At 45.7% G+C, this 21,474-nt stretch overlaps 1 protein-coding gene across 2 annotated transcripts in view; it reads right to left on the minus strand.

The window, feature by feature from the left end:
- The window catches only part of NONO (non-POU domain containing octamer binding), a 360,169-nt gene that overhangs the window by 155,804 nt on the left and 182,891 nt on the right, over window positions 1-21,474 (minus strand). For both annotated transcript variants that reach the window (XM_033945165.1, XM_033945166.1), the window contains exon 7: window positions 19,327-19,411. In XM_033945165.1, coding sequence (XP_033801056.1) covers window positions 19,327-19,411 — 85 coding nt within the window. The remainder of the gene's footprint in view (window positions 1-19,326; window positions 19,412-21,474) is intronic.

Below are 21,474 nucleotides of genomic sequence, written 5' to 3' on the forward strand. Positions count from 1 at the left end.
TTGGGACCTGGTCGTTTCAGCTGGGGGCTTGTCCAGGATTGGAGATTTGGTGCCGGGTCTAGTGAGTATCTGTTTTCTAGTGCTCACTGGTCTCTGCTCTCTTCCACGCCCTTATTTGATTATTGAAGCATTTGGCAAGTCTCTTGAGATTTTTGACCCTTTGTGAGTTTATATTGGGCTTTTGGGAAGTCCAAAGTGGTGGTTCTGGCAACCCCACAGATTACCTGTCCTAGCCAAACAGTGTGACAAGGCAGTGGCTGCTGCCAGAAGGATTCTGGGCTGTATAAAGAGAGGCGTAGTCAGTAGAAGGAAGAAGGTGTTGATGCCCCTGTACAGGTCATTGGTGAGGCCCCACTTGGAGTATTGTGTTCAGTTTTGGAGACCGTATCTGGCGAAAGACGTAAGAAGACTTGAGGCGGTCCAGAGGAGGGCAACGAAAATGATAGGAGGCTTGCGCCAGAAGACGTATGAGGAGAGACTGGAAGCCCTGAATATGTATACCCTAGAGGAAAGGAGAGACAGGGGAGATATGATTCAGACGTTCAAATACTTAAAGGGTATTAACGTAGAACAAAATCTTTTCCAGAGAAAGGAAAATGGTAAAACCAGAGGACATAATTTGAGGTTGAGGGGTGGTAGATTCAGGGGCAATGTCAGGAAATTCTACTTTACGGAGAGGGTGGTGGATGCCTGGAATGCGCTCCCGAGAGAGGTGGTGGAGAGTAAAACTGTGACTGAGTTCAAAGAAGCGTGGGATGAACACAGAAGATTTAGAATCAGAAAATAATATTAAAGATTGAACTAGGCCAGTTACTGGGCAGACTTGTACGGTCTGCGTCTATGTATGGCCGTTTGGAGGAGGATGGGCAGGGGAGGGCTTCAATGGCTGGGAGGGTGTAGATGGGCTGGAGTAAGTCTTAACAGAGAATTCGGCAGTTGGAACCCAAGCACAGTACCGGGTAAAGCTTTGGATTCTCGCCCAGAAATAGCTAAGAAGAAAAAAAAAAAAAAATTTAAATGGAATCAGGTTGGGCAGACTGGATGGACCATTCGGGTCTTTATCTGCCGTCATCTACTATGTTACTATGTATGACTGATCTAACTAATTCAAATCTGTACAGACTGGCCTGTTCTGCTGTTCTTGCATGTGCTTATTTCTTTCTATCGCATTGTATATTACGGTGTCTTGTTTATAAGGTCAGGTAAGTAAGATTTATAATAGGGAAAGAAAGTAGACATTGTACATTTGTATATACTATATATATCTATATTAGGGGAAAGAATAGGGTTGAGTCCAGATCTGGCTTGAGATTCTTCTGTGAGCACCCTGCAATTGTGTGAGATGTGCCAGGGGCACAAAGCGAGAGGGAGTCCTTATTTGCGTTTCCATTGTTCTGTGAAGGGCGTGGCCAAAGACGGATGAAGCAAAAGATTTCTGTTGAATGCAGGGTGGCTCAAGGGGCCAGAATGGAAAATAAACCCTTTGGTAACTCTTTACCCAATATATATTACCTTAAAAATTCTATGTCATTGCATATTTTATTCCTTCAAATTTTGAATGTAATTTTGTTTTAGTTTGGATGTAATCCGCCTTGAACCGCAAGGTAATGGCTGAATAGAAATCACTAATGTAATGTAATGCAAAGCAGAAGTGAGAGACCTCCCCAGACAGCAATCCTCTGGAAAAGCCCTTAGAGAGGATCCTGCAGTGATCATGACAGTGTGTCCGGTATTAAAAGGAAAGATAACAAGCAAATGATAAGTATTGAGACTCCACCTAGCTTCTGGCCAAAGTTTAGTGCGGAGGAAAAATCGGCTATGTCAAAAACAAAGGGGATTGCAAAGAGGTAAAAAAATCTGCCCATGAGACCCCTTAGAAAAAAACATAGAAAATGACGGCAGAAAAGAGCTACGGTCCATCCAGTCTGCCCACTAATCACCCACCCCCTAACTACCTCCATGAAGAGATCCCACATGACAATCCCATCTTTTCTTAAAATCTGGCACGCTGCTGGCCTCAATTACCTGTTGTGGAAGATTATTCCAGCGATTAATCACCCTTTCGGTGAAGAAATATTTTCTGGTGTCGCCATGAAATTTCCCACCCCTGATTTTCAACGGATTCCCTCTTGTTGCCATGGGTCCTTTAAGAAAAAAAGAGATCTTCCACCTCGATAGGGCCCGTGACATATTTGAACGTCTCGATCATGTCTCCCCTCTCTCTGCGTTCCTCGAGTGAGTATAGCTGCAACTACCCAGCCGTTCCTCATATAGGAGATCCTTGAGACCTGAGACCATCCTGGTGGCCATTTGCTGAACCGACTCAATTCTCCGCATATCTTTTTGATAATGCGGCCTCCAGAATTGCACACAGTATTCCAGATGAGGTCTCACCATGGATCTGTACAACGGCATTATGACCTCGGGCTTAAGGCTGACGAAACTTCTACGGATACAGCCCATGATTTGTCTAGCCCTGGATGAAGCTTTCTCCACTTGATTGGCAGTCTTAATGTCTTCGCTAATAATCACCCCCAAGTAATGTTCTGCTAGTCCTTGTTAGGATCTCATCATTTAGGGTGTAAGTCCTGCATGGGTTTTTGCTGCCAAGGTGCATGACCTTGCATTTATTGGCATTGAAACTTAGTTGCCAAGTCTTTGACCAATGCTCCAGCAGGAGTAGGTCCTGCGTCATACTGTCAGGCATTGAGCTTTTGTCGGGCACTGTGCTTTCATCTGTTGTGCTTTTGCCAACTATGTTGCAATAGTTTTACATCATCGGCGAATAATGTAATTTTACCTTGAAGCCCCTCAGCCAAGTCTCTTACGAAGATGTTAAATAGGATCGGACCCAAGACCGAGCCCTGCAGCACTCCGCTGATCATCTTAAACTATTTATCTCCTCCCTGTAAAACCCTCGGGGGAGAGGGGATGTTAGGAGAAAATAATTTGAGACGGTGCCTTAAACAGAGATGGGAGGAGCTGAACGAGTCAGGGGGAAGAAAACATTTCCTCGTTTAGATGTTCGGAATCTAAACACTTTCTCAAATTCAGAATAGGAAGGGGGAGCAGTAAGCTGAAATAGATAAGACTCAGGAAGAAAGAGAGCTTTATTAGTTGAGCTAATGAAAACAGACTTTCTTAAAGCAAGGAAGACTAAACTAAACTAAATTAAACCTTGGGTTTGTATACCGCATCATCTCTACATTCGCAAAGCTCGACACGGTTAACAAGGGTTAGGGTAGAAAGGAACTCCAGTGAAAGGAAAAGACAAAATGAAGAGAAAATTTAGGGCAGAGTAACCAGAGAGAGGAAGAGTTACATTTTTGAAAATAACCAGGTTTTCAGATGTTTACGGAAGATTTGGAGGGAGCTCAGATTGTTCCGGAGCTCAGTGATTCTGAAAGGGAGGGAGGAACCTAGTTTTCCTACAAGGGAAACACCTTTTCGAGAGGGAAAGGAAAGTTTCAGTTTTTGGGTAGATCTGTGGAATTGGGGTTAGAGGAATTCCAAGAAAGAGGAATAAAAGGGGGGAGAATGCCGTGTAGGATCTTGAAAGTAAGGCAGGCACATTTGAAGTGGACTCTGGAGATTATCGGAGACCAGTGGAGCTTGGACAAAAGTGGTAAATTAGGATATTATGATGGACGACATAAAAAGCTGCACAGAGGTCGAATTGAAGAAGGACAGCGAACTTGTTGCGAGAATGGAGATGTTGAACTTTTGAGATTAAGGAGGTCAGAAGGGATTCGGTGCTGAAGTTGGGACGGAAGCCGTATTGGTAGGGTAGAAGAATGGTGAATTTTTCAAGGTAGGAAGATAGTTGAGTGGATATGAAGGATTCTAGCATCTTGGTAAGGAGAGGAATGTTTGCTATTGGACGGTAGCTGGATGGTGTGGAGGGGTCTAGATCAGGTTTTTTCAGTAGTGGGGTTAAGGAGATATGGCCCATTTCTGGGGAGAATAGACCTGAATGGAGGGCGGAATTTATGAGAATGGTAAGAGATGAGATGGCCTGAGGGGGAGTGTTCTCGTAAAGGTAGGCGGGGAATGGATCCAAGGTATAGTTGCAGGATTTCAATTTGAGGCAGAGATTATGGACCAGGGATTCAGAAACTAGCTCGAAGGAAGACCAGGATCTGACGGCTGGGATGGGGTAGGAGTCTATTGGGATAGGGTTGAGGTCGATTGGAATCAAAGATTTGTAGGAGATTGCAGGTGGGAAGGAGCGCCTCAAGGTGGAGATCTTATCGCTGAAGAACTTTGCTAGAGAATCAGCTGAGGGGGAGGAGGGGAGGATGGAGTCATTTTTGGAGGTTAAGGAACACCAGATGTTAAATAATGTGCTACTCTGGTTGTTGGATTTGAAGATTTTGTCACCATAGAAGTTTTTCCTTGCTTTTTTTAGAACAGTATTGTAGAATTTAATATTGACCCTCCAGGAGTGTCTGTCTGTAGGGGATTTAGATTTTTTCAATTTTCGTTCCAGAGCTCGGCATTTCTGTTTCAGTTCTCTGTGGTATGGGAGATACCAAGGGGCCTTACAGGAATAGGAGATGGTTTTAGTGGAGAGAGGGGCGAGGGAATGGAAGGTGGACTCGGAGAGGCGACCCAGTTTTGCCAGTTAGTTTCTGGTTCTGCTGGTTTAGGGATGGGGGAAAATTTGTCAAGAAAATTGGTCCAGAACAGATTGCTTGAGATTTTTTTTTTGGAAGGTAATAGAATTTGGAAACTTTTCACCCTTCAAGAGGGCACTTGTCAGCCGAAACCAGCGGCCACATCGGCGGGGCTCAAAAGCACTGCTCCACCCATCCCCCGAGCCAGCAGGGGAAACTTTTCTCCCTTCAAGAAGGCATTTGTCAGCCGAAACCAGCGGCCACGTCAACGCTTAGGACCAGTGCTTAGGACCCATTTTACATATTTGAAAGGAGATTGTCAATTTTTTTCTTTGTTTGTTTGTTTGTATTGTGCCTAGCAAAAAGGAACTTAGAATTATTAGCAAACGCTGCTTTGATGCAGTGGCACAATGCCAATTTGCTAGTCCTTATTTTAAAATTTAGTTCCTTTATTCTAACTGTGGTATGCACACCGTATTTGTAGGGGATTTTCTGTTTTCCCTCCACCCCTATGGCCAGCATTTTTTGGCTGTCCCTCTTTTTATTTTTACAAGAGGGGGGGGGGAGTACCGCTTTTAATCATGAGATGTAACCTCTCAATCCTGCCAATTATGGCAGGATTGCAGAAGACAATACAATACAATGCAATCTTTATTTGTGTAATTATGGAGAATCAATGTTAAGTGAGTTTGAATAAGAAAAAAAATCCAACAAACAAAACCCAACACACTGTGTGATAACTTAGCTAGGAGACCTGTGGTTGTAGGAGCCAGGAACTAGTTTTCTGATCTACATAAACAATTTATGAATTAATAGTTTTAGGATATCTTTTGGCTTTCGGAGACATTAGAATTCTTTTATAAAGCTGTGGGTGTGTGACTTTTGCTAGCACTAATTTAAGGTGGCAGAAATACTGTGCACCGTAATGTATGTTTTTATGTACAGTGTTCTCCCCAGGGCCTTACAGCCGGGCGCTGCGCCCGGCTGATTTAGATGACCGCCCAGCTAATCCTGCAGCCGCTGATGCTCCTTCCCGGGCTGACTCGCCACCGAAAATTTTGTTTGACGCCTGCCTTTTTTTTTTTTTTTTTTGTCAGCATGCTTTTACTTGCTTCGGGCCTTCCTGTTGCCAGGTCCTGCCTAATTTATGTTTCTGTGAAGGCAGGACCTGGCAGCGAGGAAGGCCCGAAGCAAGTAAAAGCAGTAAGTTGTAAGCTTCCCTCCGGGGCTCTGTGTGCATGCCGGCTTCCCTTCTCTTCCCTTCCCCCAACGGGACGCAACTTCCGGTTTCGGAGAGAAGGGAAGCCAGCACGTACACAGAGCCCCGGAGGGAAGCTTACAACTTACTGCTTTTACTTGCTTTGGGCTTTCCTCGCTGCCGGGTTCTGCCTTCACGGAAACAGAAAGTAGGCAGGACCCGGCAAAGAGGAAGGCCCGAAGCAAGTAAAAGCAGCAAGCTGTAAGCTTCCCTCCATCGCTGATCTATGAAAGATAGGTCAGCGATGGAGGGAAGCTTACAACTTGCCTAGCGACTACCGGGTGTGTGAGTTGGGAAGGATGGGAAGAGAAATGCTGTTGCTGCACCGAATAGGGGAGGGGAGGGGGAAGAAAAATATTCTGCTGCTGCACCCATTTTGGGGGGAAGGGAAGAGAAATGTTGCTGCTGCACCCAATTTTTTTGGGGGAAGGGAGAAGAGAAAAGCTGCTGCTGCACCCAATTGGGGAGGGGAAGAAAAGTGCAGCAGCAGCATCCAATTGGGGAGGGGGAGGGGAAGAGAAGTGCTGCAGCAGCACCCAATTGGGGAGGGGGAGGAGAAGTGCTGCTGCAGCAGGACCTAATTGGGGAGAGAGAGGGGAGAAGGAAGACTAGGGAAGGGAGAGGAGAGGCAAGAGATGCCAAGACCATGGGAGGGAGGGAAAGGAAAGGAGCTACCAGACCATGGGGGGGGGGGGGAGATGTCAGCGCATATGGGGGAGGAGGGAGATGCTAGGGCATGGGGAAGAGAAGGGAAGGAGATAGAGATGCCAGACCATGGGGTGGAGTGGGAAGGAAGGAAGGAAAGGAGAAGAGAGAGATGCCAGAGCATAGGGGAGGGATGAAACTGAAATGAATCATGTACAAAGGAGAGAAAGGGCACAGGATATACAGTTTATTGGAGGGACATAGAAAGAGGGAAGATGCCATATAGAACAGAAAAAGGGCGGACACTGGATGGAAAGGGCAGAGAGGGTGGACAGAGAATGCAAGGGGCAGAGAGAGGGTGGACAGTAGATGGATGGGGTAGAGAGAGAGAGGGCAGAGGCTGGGTGGAAGGGGCAAACAGAGGACAGATGTTGCATGGAAGGGAGCGAGGATAAACGCTGAAGAGAAGATAATTAAAGCAGAAACGACAAAAGGTAGAAAATAAATTTTTTGTTGCTTTACGTATAATCAAGTAGTATTGTAACTGTATTAATTAAAGTTTATAAATAGGAAATTGAAATAAGGCAGTTTTTTGGGGACTAAACCCCTTTCCTCAGGTCAGGACAGGATACCATAACAGCAGGGGTGCCCAAATGGTCAATCGCGATCAACCAGTAGATCACAAAGGCAATGTGAGTCGATTGCTTTGCCTTTGCAATCTTTTTCTTCCTGCCTCCCAGAGCCAGGCCAGGTGCCAGACTCACAAGACTTTACCTCTGACGTCAATTCTGACGTCAGTGAGGTAGTTCTGGGCAAGCCAATCACTGCCTGGCTGGCCTGGAACTTCCTCTCCAACGTTAGAATTGACGTCAGAGGTAAGTCTTGTGAGTCCGGCGCTTGTACATGCCTGGCCTAGCTCAGGGAAGCAGCAGGGAGAAATCGGCATGGTGGCTTAGGGGGTAGGGAAAGAATGGGGGAAGTGGATAAATCGGCGTAATGGCTTGGGGGGGACAGGGGGAGAGAGAAAGAAAGGCAGAAATAAAGAGGGGGCAGGGGGAGAGAGAAACAGGCAGTCAGGGGGGAGAGAGAAAGAAAGAGAGACAGAAAGAAAAGAGAAGTGGCAGAAATAAATAAATATTGGATTTATAGTCAGAAGAAGGAAGTGCAACCAGAGACTCATGAAATCACCAGACAAAAAGGAAGGAAAAATTATTTTATTTTCAATTTAGTGATCAAAATGTGTCCATTTTGAGAATTTATATCTGCTGTCTATATTTTGCACTATGTCCCACTTATATTAAACCGCAATAGCGGTTTTTAGCGCAGGGAGCCTATGAGCATCGAGAGCAGTGCAGGGCATTCAACACATCTCCCTGCGCTAAAAACCGCTATTGTGGTTTAGTAAAAAGGGAGGGGATATATTTGTTTATTTTTGTACAGTTGTTCCTGAGGTGACATTGCATAAAGTCATCTGCCTTGACCTCTTTGAAAACTCGCGGAATATAAATGATAATTAACATTTTCTCTGCGTACAGTGTGCTTTGTGTTTTTTAAAATTTTATTGTTGGTAGATCATTTTGACTTGGTTATTTTAAAAGTAGCTCGCAAGCCCAAAAAGTGTGGGCACTCCTGCTGTAGAGCCATTCTTGTATGACTGGATGAGCTATGTTTATCTTTTTTTTTTAGTTGTTTAAATTCATGCAGAAATAAATGGCTAAATTGAACCTAATGACTTCATTAACACCTTTCCCTTTTTTAAACCTCTATACCAGAGGTCTCAAAGTCCCTCCTTGAAGGCTGCAATCCAGTCGGGTTTTCAGGATTTCCCCAATGAATATGCATGAGATCTATGTGCATGCACTGCTTTCAATGCATATTCATTGGGGAAATCCTGAAAACCCAACTGGATTGCGGCCCTCAAGGAGGGACTTTGAGATCCCTGCTCTATACCATTTGAAAGAGGGCAAATATCTAATTATTCCCTTCTAGCATTGGATGCTTCTTAAATTAAGTAAAAATATTCTGGCACAAGTGTCAAACCTTAAAAAAGGAAGTCATATTGAGCATTGGAAAATAATAATTAACTAATACAAATAGTACACATTTAGGGCTTCTTTTACTAAGTTGCGAAAATGGTTTTAGCGTGTGCTTAGCGCACACAGAATTACCACACGCGCTAGACGCTAATGCCAGCATTGAGCTGGCGTTAGTTTTCCCGTGTAGCGCAGGAGTTTGTGCGTGCTAAAAATGTTAGCACACCTTAGTAAAAGAGGGGGTTAATTTTCCCCACCACCAAATTTTCCCATCGCGCCCCACCCGGCTACTTTTTCATGCCACCCGGCTGGAAAAAATGTCTGGGGAGAACACTGTATGTAGATTAGATTTTGATGTGACAGGAAAAACGAACACTATCGCCTGAATATTAAAAAAATGTGGCTGATGTGAATTTGGTGTAGCAAAGATGCATGATAGTTGCCGAAAGTTGCAGACAGGATAGTGTATGTTTATAAACAGGGATGTGTCACGTGTTAGAAAGTATGTGCATGTATTATGTCCTTATTATAAGGGACATTCTGGTTGGAATAGGCAGGTGTGAGTAAAGTTCCAAGTTATTTTTGTTTCGGTAAGCTCTTTGGGGTAGGAACTGTATAAAGCAACTATGAATTGACACTAATTCATATGTTCTAGTGGAAAGTGCAATATACTACTTTAATCTGTTAAGCCCAATGGATCTGCATTTACCACCGGTATCTGGCAAGGGGCGTTTCCCCCATCACTTTTTTTTTCTAAAATATTTCTTCTCTCTCTTAGCAGTCAGTTGTTATACATACATAGCTTCTTGGATCAGTTTTGGCACAAAGAATCTTTTGCTGAACCGAAACAAAATAAACAGGAAGAAAAAGTTGTGCTTCAAGTAACCTTGAAATGACCTTGCCCTTTAAGATTTAAAACTACCTCTGTACCTAACCCTGGACACTGTATCTTGCTTTACCTAGTAAGATCTTCATATTTTTGTAGATTAAAGCACAAACTAGCCAGTTGTGTCCCTGATTGCATGATCTCTTATGACTGTGTGACTTGACTGAAGACATGCCCTATGAATAAAATAGGCAGAGCAATGGAGCCCATTGACTAAATTGTTTGTTTTCTCTTTCAGAAGTTCAAGCATACATTTAGATTCTAGACCCTTTGATTATGCCTTTTCTGATTACTGATTATTGTGCCATGTGTTACATGGAAATTTACTTTACTAGTGCTAAGTTGTATGATGTTGTTTTTCTTCTTCCTTTTGTATAATTGTGTTTATTTGTAGATTTAAGTTCAGCCCTGACTCTTTGACGGATGAAAGCAAGCTTAAGGCCTACCGGAGCTCTATGTTTGTTTGTGCCATGTAAACTCTGTGTTGTCTGTCTGTTTGGTTTGTGGGGTACCCGGAAAACATACCATTGGCCAATTTTTGGAGTTTTTTATCCCCATTTTTTGCATTTTTGTTTTTTCCCATCTAAATTGCACAATATCTTTTTAGTTCTTGTTTTCATGGCCTGAGGGCTGCTTAGTTAGGGGTTTTATTATTAAGACAAAGGATCTATACAGTGTTGATTCCATGGTGCCCACTAGATATGCTCAATTCACACTTTCTGACATTTTTTTTCCTTTTTTGGATGCCCTACACCAAGTATATCCTTATGGTCTTTCTTGAATGCCTTACTAGTTGTGCGCAACCCACAACAACTTATCACCCTGTCCTCTTATGAACATTATATACCTGCATAGTCTCTCATTTTCGTATTTATACCAAGTAAATGTCATCCTTTGACTCACCTCCCTGGACTTCAGCTGCTGGATGATGATACCTTAACTCCTTTCAAGCGGGTGTGTCCCTCCCTGTCAGACACCTTTCTCTCCAAGTATGGACCTTACCAGTTTAAAGAGACTGATACCCATAGAAACATAGAAGATGACAGCAGAAAAGGGCTACAGCCTATCAAGTCTGCCCACTCTGCTTACCCACCCCCTGTCTATGTCCTAATGACCCAATTTCCTTATCTTGACACTCGTAGGGATCCCACATGGGTATCCCATTTATTCTTAAAGTCTGGCAACACCACATCCTAACCTTTTAATTTCTTGGACAGGAACTGTTTACAAGTGTTTGAGTGTAACTGGCAGCTTGTGGTTTATCGCAACCCCCACCTGGTGCCTTTAGCAGGTGCTGAGGACCCCCTCATTACCCTCCTTGTCCAGTGCCTTTGTATTTTGATGCATGTATGTTATTTGATGTTGCTTACGGTCATGGTACTGCCCCTTATACTGTTCTTCGATTGGCAGCATTATTATCTCAAATATGTTCTATAGCTTAATGCCTTTCAAGCAATGCCCCTATAAGGACACCTTCACTCATGGAGGAGCCTGTCCTTTATGGGAATGTGTTTCGTGTGCTATTTTCTGTTATGTTTCCCCCGTTTTTCTGCACATATGAAAGTAGATTTTGTTTTTCCTGTCACAACTAGGACAGTTTGCTGAATCTATAGGCCAGACTCAATGTCAGCAATTGTTTTGTCTGTGGTGGGACCGGTATGGGAGAACAGTGGCTATGAACACAGCTGGATATACTAGACCTGCCTTCACAGAACCTCTCTTTCACGTCAGCCCCTCGACTTCCACTGTGGGCCTTGCGGACTTCTATTATTGCATCTTCAATTTACGAGGACCTCCTCTTCAGTACTTGCTCCATGGAACTTCCTACGCCCGATGGCCAGCTCCTAATAGTTGATATTGTATCTGTGGCCTGTTTGCTTACCTTTGGCTGCCTGCTCACCGGACTGGTACATGTGTACTTGGATCCGTCCCAGCTCCTTTCTGCTACAGCTGGCCAACGGCGAACGCCTGGGAGCCCCTGTGTTCGACACTAGGGGGTCGCCAAAAGCGGTTAGCACTCTCCACCCCATACAGATTGGAAAATGGGGTGACAACTGGCCTGCTGAACGGATCATTGCTGTTTATGGACCTGCTACGTGGGCCAAAGATGGCTCCTGGGATTGTCGGACTCCAATCTACCTGCTCAACTGCATACTTCACTTGCAAGCTGTTCTTGAACTTTTGCACTTGCATGTACCAGAATCGCCTGTCTCTAGATTGCTTGCTGGCTGCGAAAGATGGCGTCTGTGGCAAGTTCCACCTCTCTAACTACTGTGTTGACCTTGATGATTATGGTACCGTGCTCGAGGAAGATGTGGACCGCATTACCACACTGGCTCATGTTCCTCTCCGAACCTGGCGTGGCCTCCCTGCTGACTGACTCTTTCACTCTTGGCTGCCTGCCTTGCCTGGTCCCTGTGATTACATGATATAGTCAACTCTGCTATTCATTGCTCTACTGCAGCCCTGTCTAGTACCTACCAGTCCCTACCACAGACCCCCGACCTTCCCGGAAGCTTTAACCCCCATGTCTATATTGCTGCTCTTGGTGTCCCAAGAGGAGTTAAACACCTTCTTATTGAAATATATATCATAGGACATATCTGGAATATCTCTCTCTCCAAGCTCATGCTGTACACTTATGTCATTTTCATGACGTAAGAGGGGATTGAAGGGGCACATATATTCTTTGTAAGTTTTTCTATTCCTGCTTGTGTAAAAGGAACTGCTGAAACATCATTTTGCCAAGAACCCACAAGGTCTTTTCTTTTTGTGTTCTGAGCTCTGTATCCCCATTTTGTTCTGTAGTTGACGTGTTTTGATAAGAAACATTTGTTACAAAGAAACATTGCTAGACTTAGACAAGACAGTATTATATGCTATAATGGAAACTTCCCACTAAACCCCCCCCTTATGTTTGCTACCTTTTTCTAGTTGCTTTTATGTATCCTGTTACCAAATATGGCCTTCCTACAGTCATATACTGAGAAAACTGACCCATGTGAAATGCTATATATATATGTTACAGTACTCTGAATAAAGGATATATATCCTTTGGCATATTGGCATGTGCGTTTGTGTGTCTTTGTGACAGCAGGACAGCAGAACGAGGCTAATACAAATTGGGACCTGGTCGTTTCACCCAGTACTGGCCTTAGTTCAATATTTAATATTATTTTCTGATTCTAGATCCTCTGTGTTCATCCCACACTTCTTTGAACTCAGTCACCGTTTTCCTCTCCACCACCTCTCTCGGGAGCGCATTCCAGGCATCCACCACCCTCTCCGTAAAGTAGAATTTCTTAACATTGCTCTTGAATATACAACCCTCAACCTCAAATTATGTCCTCTGGTTTTACCATTTTCCTTTCTCTGGAAAAGATTTTGTTCTACGTTAATACCCTTCAAGTATTTGAACGTCTGAATCATATCTCACCTGTCCCTCCTTTTCTTTAGGGCAGGGGTGTCCAACCTGTGGCCCAAGGGCCGCAAGCGGACCTGTGAAGTATTTTGTGCGGCCCCAGTTGAAGGCGATGCAGTGTTTTCCTCTGCTGGCCCCTGGATGTTTACCGTCTTGCTGGCTACCTCCTCTGTCTTGCTGCAGCATTTGAGCATTTGTGCGGCCCCAGAAAATTTTTTTTTGGGTGGGGGCCAATGCGGCCCAGGGAAGAAAAAAGGTTGGAAACCCCTGCTCTAGGGTATACATATTCAGGGCTTCCAGTCTCTCCTCATACGTCTTCTGGCGCAAGCCTCCTATCATTTTCGTCGCCCTCCATTGGACCACTTCAAGTCTTCTTACGTCCTTCGCCAGATACGGTCTCCAAAACTGAACACAATATTCCAAGTGGGGCCTTGCCAATGACCTGTATCAGGGTCCCAGACTACAGGAGGAGGTTTGAGAAGTGGTTTAACATTGAAAAGTCTTTTCATGAATCTGGAGACCAAAGGATTAGCAGTAAGAGGTTTTCCCTCGACTGGCATGTGAAAAGCTATAATAGCACTGAGATGGACTCTGACAGATGTCGATTTGAGCCTAGAGTCAGACAGATGAAGAAGACCCCAAGAAGAAAACAGAGTCCACTTTTGTTGATAACATTATTGAGTGGCTGGTTTCCTGGAGGCGTCAATGATATTATGTACAGGCTGAGAGAAATATAACAGACGGATTCAGCCCGAGAGAAACCAAGCTGTCAGGTATAATGAGTGCAGGTAGAAGAGATCCCTGATGCTGAGTAAGCAGAGTAGGAAAAATTTGCAGAGGTATTGGCTCCCTGGAGCTAATCAGCTTTTTTTACTGGGTTACTAGACAACTAGATGCCGGAGAGTCACTGGATGTAGTATATTTAGACTTCAGTAAAGCTTTTGATATCGTCCCACACCAAAGGTTATTGAACAAGCTGAAGTCGATAGGATTAGGGGACATTCTAACTACATGGGTTGAGTGGTAGACTTCAGAGGGTGGTGGTAAACGGTACCCCATCCAAAACGTCAGGCGTGATCAGTGGAGTGCCGCAGGGGTCGGTCTTGGGCCCGATTCTATTCAACTTATTCATAAGAGATATGACCCAAGGACTTGGGGGAAGGGTATCACTGTTCGCCGACGACGCCAAACTTTGCAACATAGTAGGTAAAAACACCTTGCCTGATAATATGACGCAGGATCTACTGCTGCTGGAACGGTGGTCAGCAACATGGCAGCTAGGCTTCAATGCTAAAAAGTGTAAGGTAATGCACCTAGGAAAGAGAAACCCACGCAGAACTTACATACTAAATGGTGAGACCTTGGCCAGGACCACGACGGAACGTGATCTAAGGGTGATCATTAGTGATGACATGAAGGTTGCAAATCAAGTGGAGAAGGCTTCCTCCAGGGCAAGGCAAGTGATGGGTTGTATCCGTAGAGGTTTTGTCAGCAGGAGACCTGAAGTCATGGTGCCGCTATACAGGTCCAAGGTGAGGCCGCATTTGGAATACTGTGTTCAATTCTGGAGACCACACTACCGGAAAGATGTGCTGAGAATCGAGTCGGTTCAGCGTATGGCCACTAGGATGGTCTTGGGGCTCAAGGATCTCACGTATGAAGAAAGACTGAATAAACTACGGCTGTACTCACTTGAGGAACGAAGAGAGAGGGGATACATGATTGAAACGTTTAAGTATATCACGGGCCGTATCGAGTCGGAAGAAGATCTTACAGGAAGGGATTGCAGTTGAGGAACAGGAAGACGTCCAACACATGACCCCAGTCCCAGGGATGACTGAACAGCTCCACTCAAAGAAACGCAGGGTGGTGGTCATTGGGGATTCCATGTTAAGGGGCACCGAGGGACCAATTTGCAGACCGGATATACAATCAAGGGAGGTTTGCTGTTTGCCTGGGGCCAGAATCCGAGATGTCACCACCTGTCTAGATAGACTTCTCAAACCACAGGACCACTTCCCCATGCTTCTCATCCATGTTGGGACGAATGACACTGCCAGGAACACCCCGGAGACCATACCCAAAGACTTTAGAGCCCTGGGTGAGAAGCTGAGGCAGTTGGGAGCGCAGGTGGTCTTCTCATCAATCCTCCCGGTAAGAGGTAAGGGTAGAGCCCGGAAGGAGCGTATCCAGAGGACTAACGAGTGGCTACATGGATGGTGCAGGGAGATGAACTTTGGATTTCTGGACCATGGAGAGGCACTGCAGGGACTTCAGGGACCAGACGGACTCCACCTGACCAGAAGAGGTAAGAACGTCTTCGGACGTCGACTAGCCCGCTTACTTCTAAGGGCTTTAAACTAGGTAAGTTGGGGGAGGGTATCCGTTCATTCTCTGGAGCAGTAAGTAACTATCCTGAGGAGGTGAGTCGCCACTCTGAGTCTGAGGTAAGTGCACACACTGTAAACAATACATCAGGGGTCACACTAACTCAGGCGGGAAACTCTGTACAGGGACTTAGCAAACATAAGGTATGGAGAGCTATGTACGTCAATGCACACAGTTTGGGCAATAAAATTCTAGATTTAGAGACGGAAATAATGAACGCCGACCTAGACGTAGTGGCGATATCCGAAACTTGGTTCACGGACTCACACGGTTGGGATATGGTTATACCGGGTTACAACTTACTCCGTCGAGACAGGGAGGGCAAGTTAGGAGGAGGGGTAGCTCTATACACTAGAGAAGACATCAAAACTACCATAATCACAGATGTCAAGTATACCGGGGAATCCCTCTGGGTGAATCTGGCTAGAGGAAATGAAAAATGCCTGTATCTTGGTGTGATTTACAGACCTCCGAGACAACAGGTAGACAAGGATATGGAATTAATCGAAGACATTGAAAACATCACCTTGCGTGGGGACACAGTACTGTTAGGGGATTTTAATATGCCCGATACAGATTGGAATGCACTTACCGCACAAACTAGCGGCAGTAGAAGGTTGTTAACCTCCATAAAGGGTGCACAGCTCAAACAATTGGTATTGGAGCCCACTAGGGACCAGGCGTTACTAGACCTGGTACTCACCAACGGAGACAGCGTATCAGAAGTTTCGGTAGGTGATACGCTGGCCTCCAGCGACCATAACATGGTTTGGTTCAACCTTCGGAAGGGTTTCTCCAGATCGACCACAACAACAAAGGTCCTAAATTTTCGTGGCACTGACTTCAAACGCATGGGAGACTTCGTCCATCAGGCACTGCAAGACCATGCCGAAACCAATAATGTAGAGGCTATGTGGGCAAACCTGAAATCTACCCTACATGAAGCAATAAATCGCTATATAAAAACAACAAGCAAACGACGGAGGAATAACAGACCCCAGTGGTTCACTACAGAAATCTCGGACCTCGTTAAGAAAAAGAAAAAAGCATTTGTTTCCTACAAACATTCAGGAAGAGGAGCAGTAAAAGAAGACTATCTGGCCAAGTCCAAAGCTGTCAAAACGGCAGTCAGAGAGGCCAAGCTTCAGATAGAAGAGAATCTAGCAAAGGACATTAAGAAAAGGGATAAATCCTTCTTCATGTACATCAGTGATAGGAAAAGAAACACAAATGGGATAGTACGCCTTAGGAAAGCAGACGGGACTTAAGCAGAATCAGATTCCAATAAAGCCGAACTACTAAACGAATACTTCTGCTCAGTCTTTACCTGCGAGGCGCCAGAGTCCGGTCCACAGTTGCAAGCAAGGCATAGCTCAGATGACCCGTTCTGGAATTTCGAGTTTACACCCAGCAGCGTCTACTGCGAGCTATCAAGACTCAAAGTGAACAAAGCCATGGGACCGGACAATCTACACCCCAGGGTGCTTAGAGAGCTGTGTGATGTCCTGGCAGAGCCATTGTCTGTGCTCTTCAATCTTTCCTTGAAGGCGGGAAAAGTCCCCTTGGACTGGAAAACAGCCAATGTAATCCCACTCCACAAAAAGGGCTGCAGGACAGAGGCTGAGAATTACAAACCGGTGAGTCTCACATCCATAGTGAGTAAACTCATGGAAACACTAATTAAGCATAAATTAGATACAATCCTAGACGAGAAGAATCTACGGGATCCCCGCCAACATGGATTTACCAGAGGCAGGTCCTGCCAATCCAATCTGATTAGTTTCTTTGACTGGATAACAAGGAAACTGGATGTGGGTGAGTCCCTGGACGTCGTTTACTTGGACTTTAGTAAAGCTTTTGATAGCGTTCCACACCGCAGACTATTGAACAAGATGAAATCAATGGAACTGGGAGAGACGTTAACTACATGGGTCGGTGATTGGCTAAACAGTAGACTTCAGAGAGTGGTGGTAAATGGTGCCCCTTCAAAAACGTTGGAGGTGATCAGTGGAGTGCCTCAGGGCTCGGTCTTGGGCCCGATCCTCTTCAACATATTTGTGGGAGATCTGACTCAGGGGCTTCAGGGTAAAATCACATTATTCGCCGATGACGCCAAACTATGCAACATAGTAAGTGAGAACACTTTACCAGACAGTATGACGCAGGACCTACTTCTATTGGAACATTGGTCCTCGACTTGGCAGCTAAACTTCAATGCTAGAAAATGTAAGGTCATGCACCTCGGCAGCAGGAATCCATGCAAAACTTACACACTAAATGGTGAAACCTTAGTTAGGACCAAGGCGGAACGTGATTTGGGGGTGATCATTAGCGAAGACATGAAGACTGCCAATCAATTGGAGAAGGCTTCATCAAAGGCAAGACAAATGATGGGTTGCATCCGAAGAAGTTTTATCAGCCGGAAGCCCAAAGTTATAATGCCATTGTACAGATCCATGGTGAGGCCTCATCTGGAGTATTGTGTACAATTCTGGAGGCCACATTATCAAAAGGATGTGCTGAGAGTTGAGTCAGTTCAAAGAATGGCCACCAAAATGGTCTCGGGACTCAAAGACCTCCTGTATGAAGAAAGGCTGAATAAATTGCAGCTATATTCACTTGAAGAACGTAGAGAGAGAGGAGACATGATAGAGACGTTTAAATATATCACCGGCCGTATTGAGGTGGAAGATGATATCTTCTTTTTTAAAGGCCCCTCTGCCACAAGAGGCCATCCGCTGAAAATCAGGGGTGGGAAATTTCATGGCGACACCAGGAAGTTCTTCTTCACCGAAAGGGTGGTCGATCGTTGGAATGAACTTCCACCTCAGGTGATTCAGGCCAGCAGCGTGAAGGATTTTAAAAGGAAATGGGATACACATGTGGGATCTCTAGGGGGGTAAATTCAAGGGGGTAGGGTTGTTGGAGTGGGCAGACTTGATGGGCTGTGGCCCTTTTCTGCCGTCATCTTCTATGTTTCTATGTTTCTAAGATATCTTCTACCTCAAGGGACCCTCGACCACCAGGGGACATCCGCTGAAAATCAGGGGAGGGAAGTTCCATAGCGAATACAGAAAATACTTCTTCACTGAAAGAGTAGTGGATCATTGGAACAAACTCCCACTGCAGGTGATTGAGGCCAACAGCGTGTCAGATTTTAAGAGAAAATGAGATATTCACATGGGATCCCTAAGGGAGTAAAATAAGGGGGGCGGGTATTTGGAATGGGCAGACTTGGTGGGCTATAGCCCTTTTCTGCCGTCTTTTTCTATGTTTCTATGAGTTGAAGTAGAAGGGAGAACCAATGCTGCCTGGGTCACCGAGGAGCAATGAGAATCATGGTGGCTGACTCTCGTTTGAGTCTTTAGTATGAGAGGAGTGGGTAGAAATGCGTAGAGAAACATGTTTGTCCAGTCCAGAAGATGAGGAGAATATAGTCTGGAGCACAACTAGGGCAGCTTGTGATTGTGGGGAGTTGCAAATAAATCCACTTGTGGAGTGCCCCATTGAGGAAAGATTGGATGAAGAGCTGCAAAGTTAAGACTCCATTCGTGAAGTTGAAGAATTCTGCTGAGGTTGTCTATTAAGGAATTCTCTTCTTCCCTTGAATGTAGACAGGCCAGGGGTTTTTTTCCACCTTGACAGTCATCACAGGTGGGTTTGTGAAAGGCTATAAAATTGCTAAGAACTTCAGAGCAATATTAGCTTCACTCAAATGAGTGCATACCCAGAAGATCTTGTCATTATTGATCAGTTTTGATGCTGGAAAGGCCTTTGACCGCACACATTAGCTGGTCCCATCATTGTGAATAAACTTCCAGGAGTTTTTAAAGTTAATTTGCCTTACATAAAATTTAGGGTACAGCCAAAAACTCATGTTTTCAGTGGAGAATTTAGATGCCAAATTGTGAATCTGCTTGAAGACCAAGGAGATTGGTACTGATGCTGGCTATATTTTGTGTGCAGAATGATTTATTTTAGTGTGGTTTTGCTGTTATGACTTGGATCTTTTGGTGGGTATGTTTTTACTTTCCTATTGTAATAATGGGACTCCTTTCCTTAGTCACCCTCTCTCTTACCTAAGTTCAAGCTGTTTCCGTTTCTGGACCTCCTGGTTGTGCAATTCCTCCATTCTTCTCAGTTCTTCTTGGCGTCTCATTAAATCTGTAAAAGTTTTCTCTGTTACTTACAGATCACTTCAATAACCACTAATATACACACATATAAGTCATTTGTGCATCCTAACAAAGCACAGTTACTTACCGTAACAGGTGTTATCCAGGGACAGCAGGCAGATATTCTTTACGCATGGGTGACGTCACCGACGGAGCCCTCGGTACGGACCTTTTTAACTAGAAAGTTCTAGTTGGCCGCACCGCGCGTGCGCGAGTGCCTTCCCGCCCGACGGAGGAGTGCGTGGTCCCCAGTTAGGATAAGCCAGCTAAGAAGCCAACCCGGGGAGGAGGGTGGGACGTAAGAATATCTGCCTGCTGTCCCTGGATAACACCTGTTACGGTAAGTAACTGTGCTTTATCCCAGGACAAGCAGGCAGCATATTCTTTACGCATGGGTGACCTCCAAGCTAACAGAGAGGGAGGGGGGATGGTTGGCCGTTAGGAAAATAAATTTTGTAACACAGATTGGCCGAAGTGTCCATCCCGTCTGAAGAAGGCATCCAGACAGTAGTGAGTAGTGAACGTGTGAACTGAGGACCAAGTGGCCGCCTTGCAGATTTCCTCGATGGGCGTGGAACGGAGGAAAGCCACAGAAGCAGCCATAGCTCTGACCCTGTGGGCCGTGACAGCACCTTCCAGTGAGAGACCGGCCCAAGCATAACAGAACGCAATACAGGCAGCAAGCCTATTGGAAAGCGTCCGTTTGGAGACAGGACGACCTAGACGGTTAGGGTCGAAGGACAAAAAGAGCTGAGGAGACGAGCGGTGAGCCCTGGTACGGTCAAGGTAGTATGCAAGGGCCCGCTTACAATCTAGCGTGTGCAACACCTGTTCCCCAGGATGAGAATGGGGTTTAGGGAAAAAGACAGGCAACACAATGGACTGGTTGAGGTGAAAAGCCGAGACCACCTTGGGGAGGAATTTAGGATGGGTACGCAGAACCACCTTGTCATGGTGAAAAACAGTGAACGGTGGATCGGGGACCAGTGCATGTAGCTCACTAACCCTCCTGGCAGAGGTGATGGCAATGAGGAAAAGCACCTTCCAAGTTAGAAGTTTGAGCGAAGTTGTGGCAAGAGGCTCAAAGGGGGGTTTCATGAGGGCTGATAAAACCACATTCAGGTCCCAGACGACAGGAGGAGGCTTCAGAGGCGGTTTGACATTGAAGAGGCCTCTCATGAACCGGGAAACCAGTGGATGAGCCGTGAGAGGTTTTCCGAGGATAGGCTCATGAAACGCAGTGATGGCACTGAGGTGGACTCTGATGGAGGTAGATTTGAGGCCAGCATTGGACAGAGAGAGCAAATAGTCCAGTACAGTTTCCACCGCTAAAGAGGTGGGATCGTGATGACGCCGTAGACACCAAGAGGAGAACCTGGTCCACTTCTGATGGTAACATTGGAGGGTGGCCGGTTTCCTGGAGGCGTCTAAAATGAGACGGACAGGCTGAGACAGATTCTCTGGAGAGGTCAGCCCGAGAGAAACCAAGCTGTCAGGTGGAGCGAAGACAGATTGGGATGTAGTAGAGACTGATGCTGCTGCGTAAGCAGAGTAGGAAACACAGGAAGAGGAATGGGCTCCCTGGAGCTGAGCTGGAGCAGGAGGGAGAACCAGTGTTGGCGAGGCCACCGAGGAGCGATGAGAATCATGGTGGCCCTGTCCCTGCGGAGTTTGGATAAGGTCCGCAACATCAGAGGAAGTGGAGGAAAGGCATAAAGGAACCGATCTCTCCAGTCGAGCAGGAATGCATCTGGGGCCAGACGATGAGGAGAGAAGAGTCTGGAACAGAACTGGGGCAGCTGATGGTTGTGAGGTGCTGCAAAGAGGTCCACCTGCGGAGTGCCCCAGCGAGCAAAGATGGAGCGGAGGGTTGGAGGGTCCAGAGTCCACTCGTGAGGTTGAAGAATGCGGCTGAGATTGTCGGCCAGGGAGTTTTGTTCGCCCTGGATATAGACAGCCTTGAGGAAGAGATTGCGGGCCGTGGCCCAAGTCCAGATGCTGAGAGTCTCCTGACAAAGGAGGCGCAATCCGGTGCCGCCTTGCTTGTTTATG

Source organism: Geotrypetes seraphini, chromosome 5, assembly GCF_902459505.1.
Source record: "Geotrypetes seraphini chromosome 5, aGeoSer1.1, whole genome shotgun sequence".
NCBI lineage: Eukaryota > Metazoa > Chordata > Amphibia > Gymnophiona > Dermophiidae > Geotrypetes > Geotrypetes seraphini.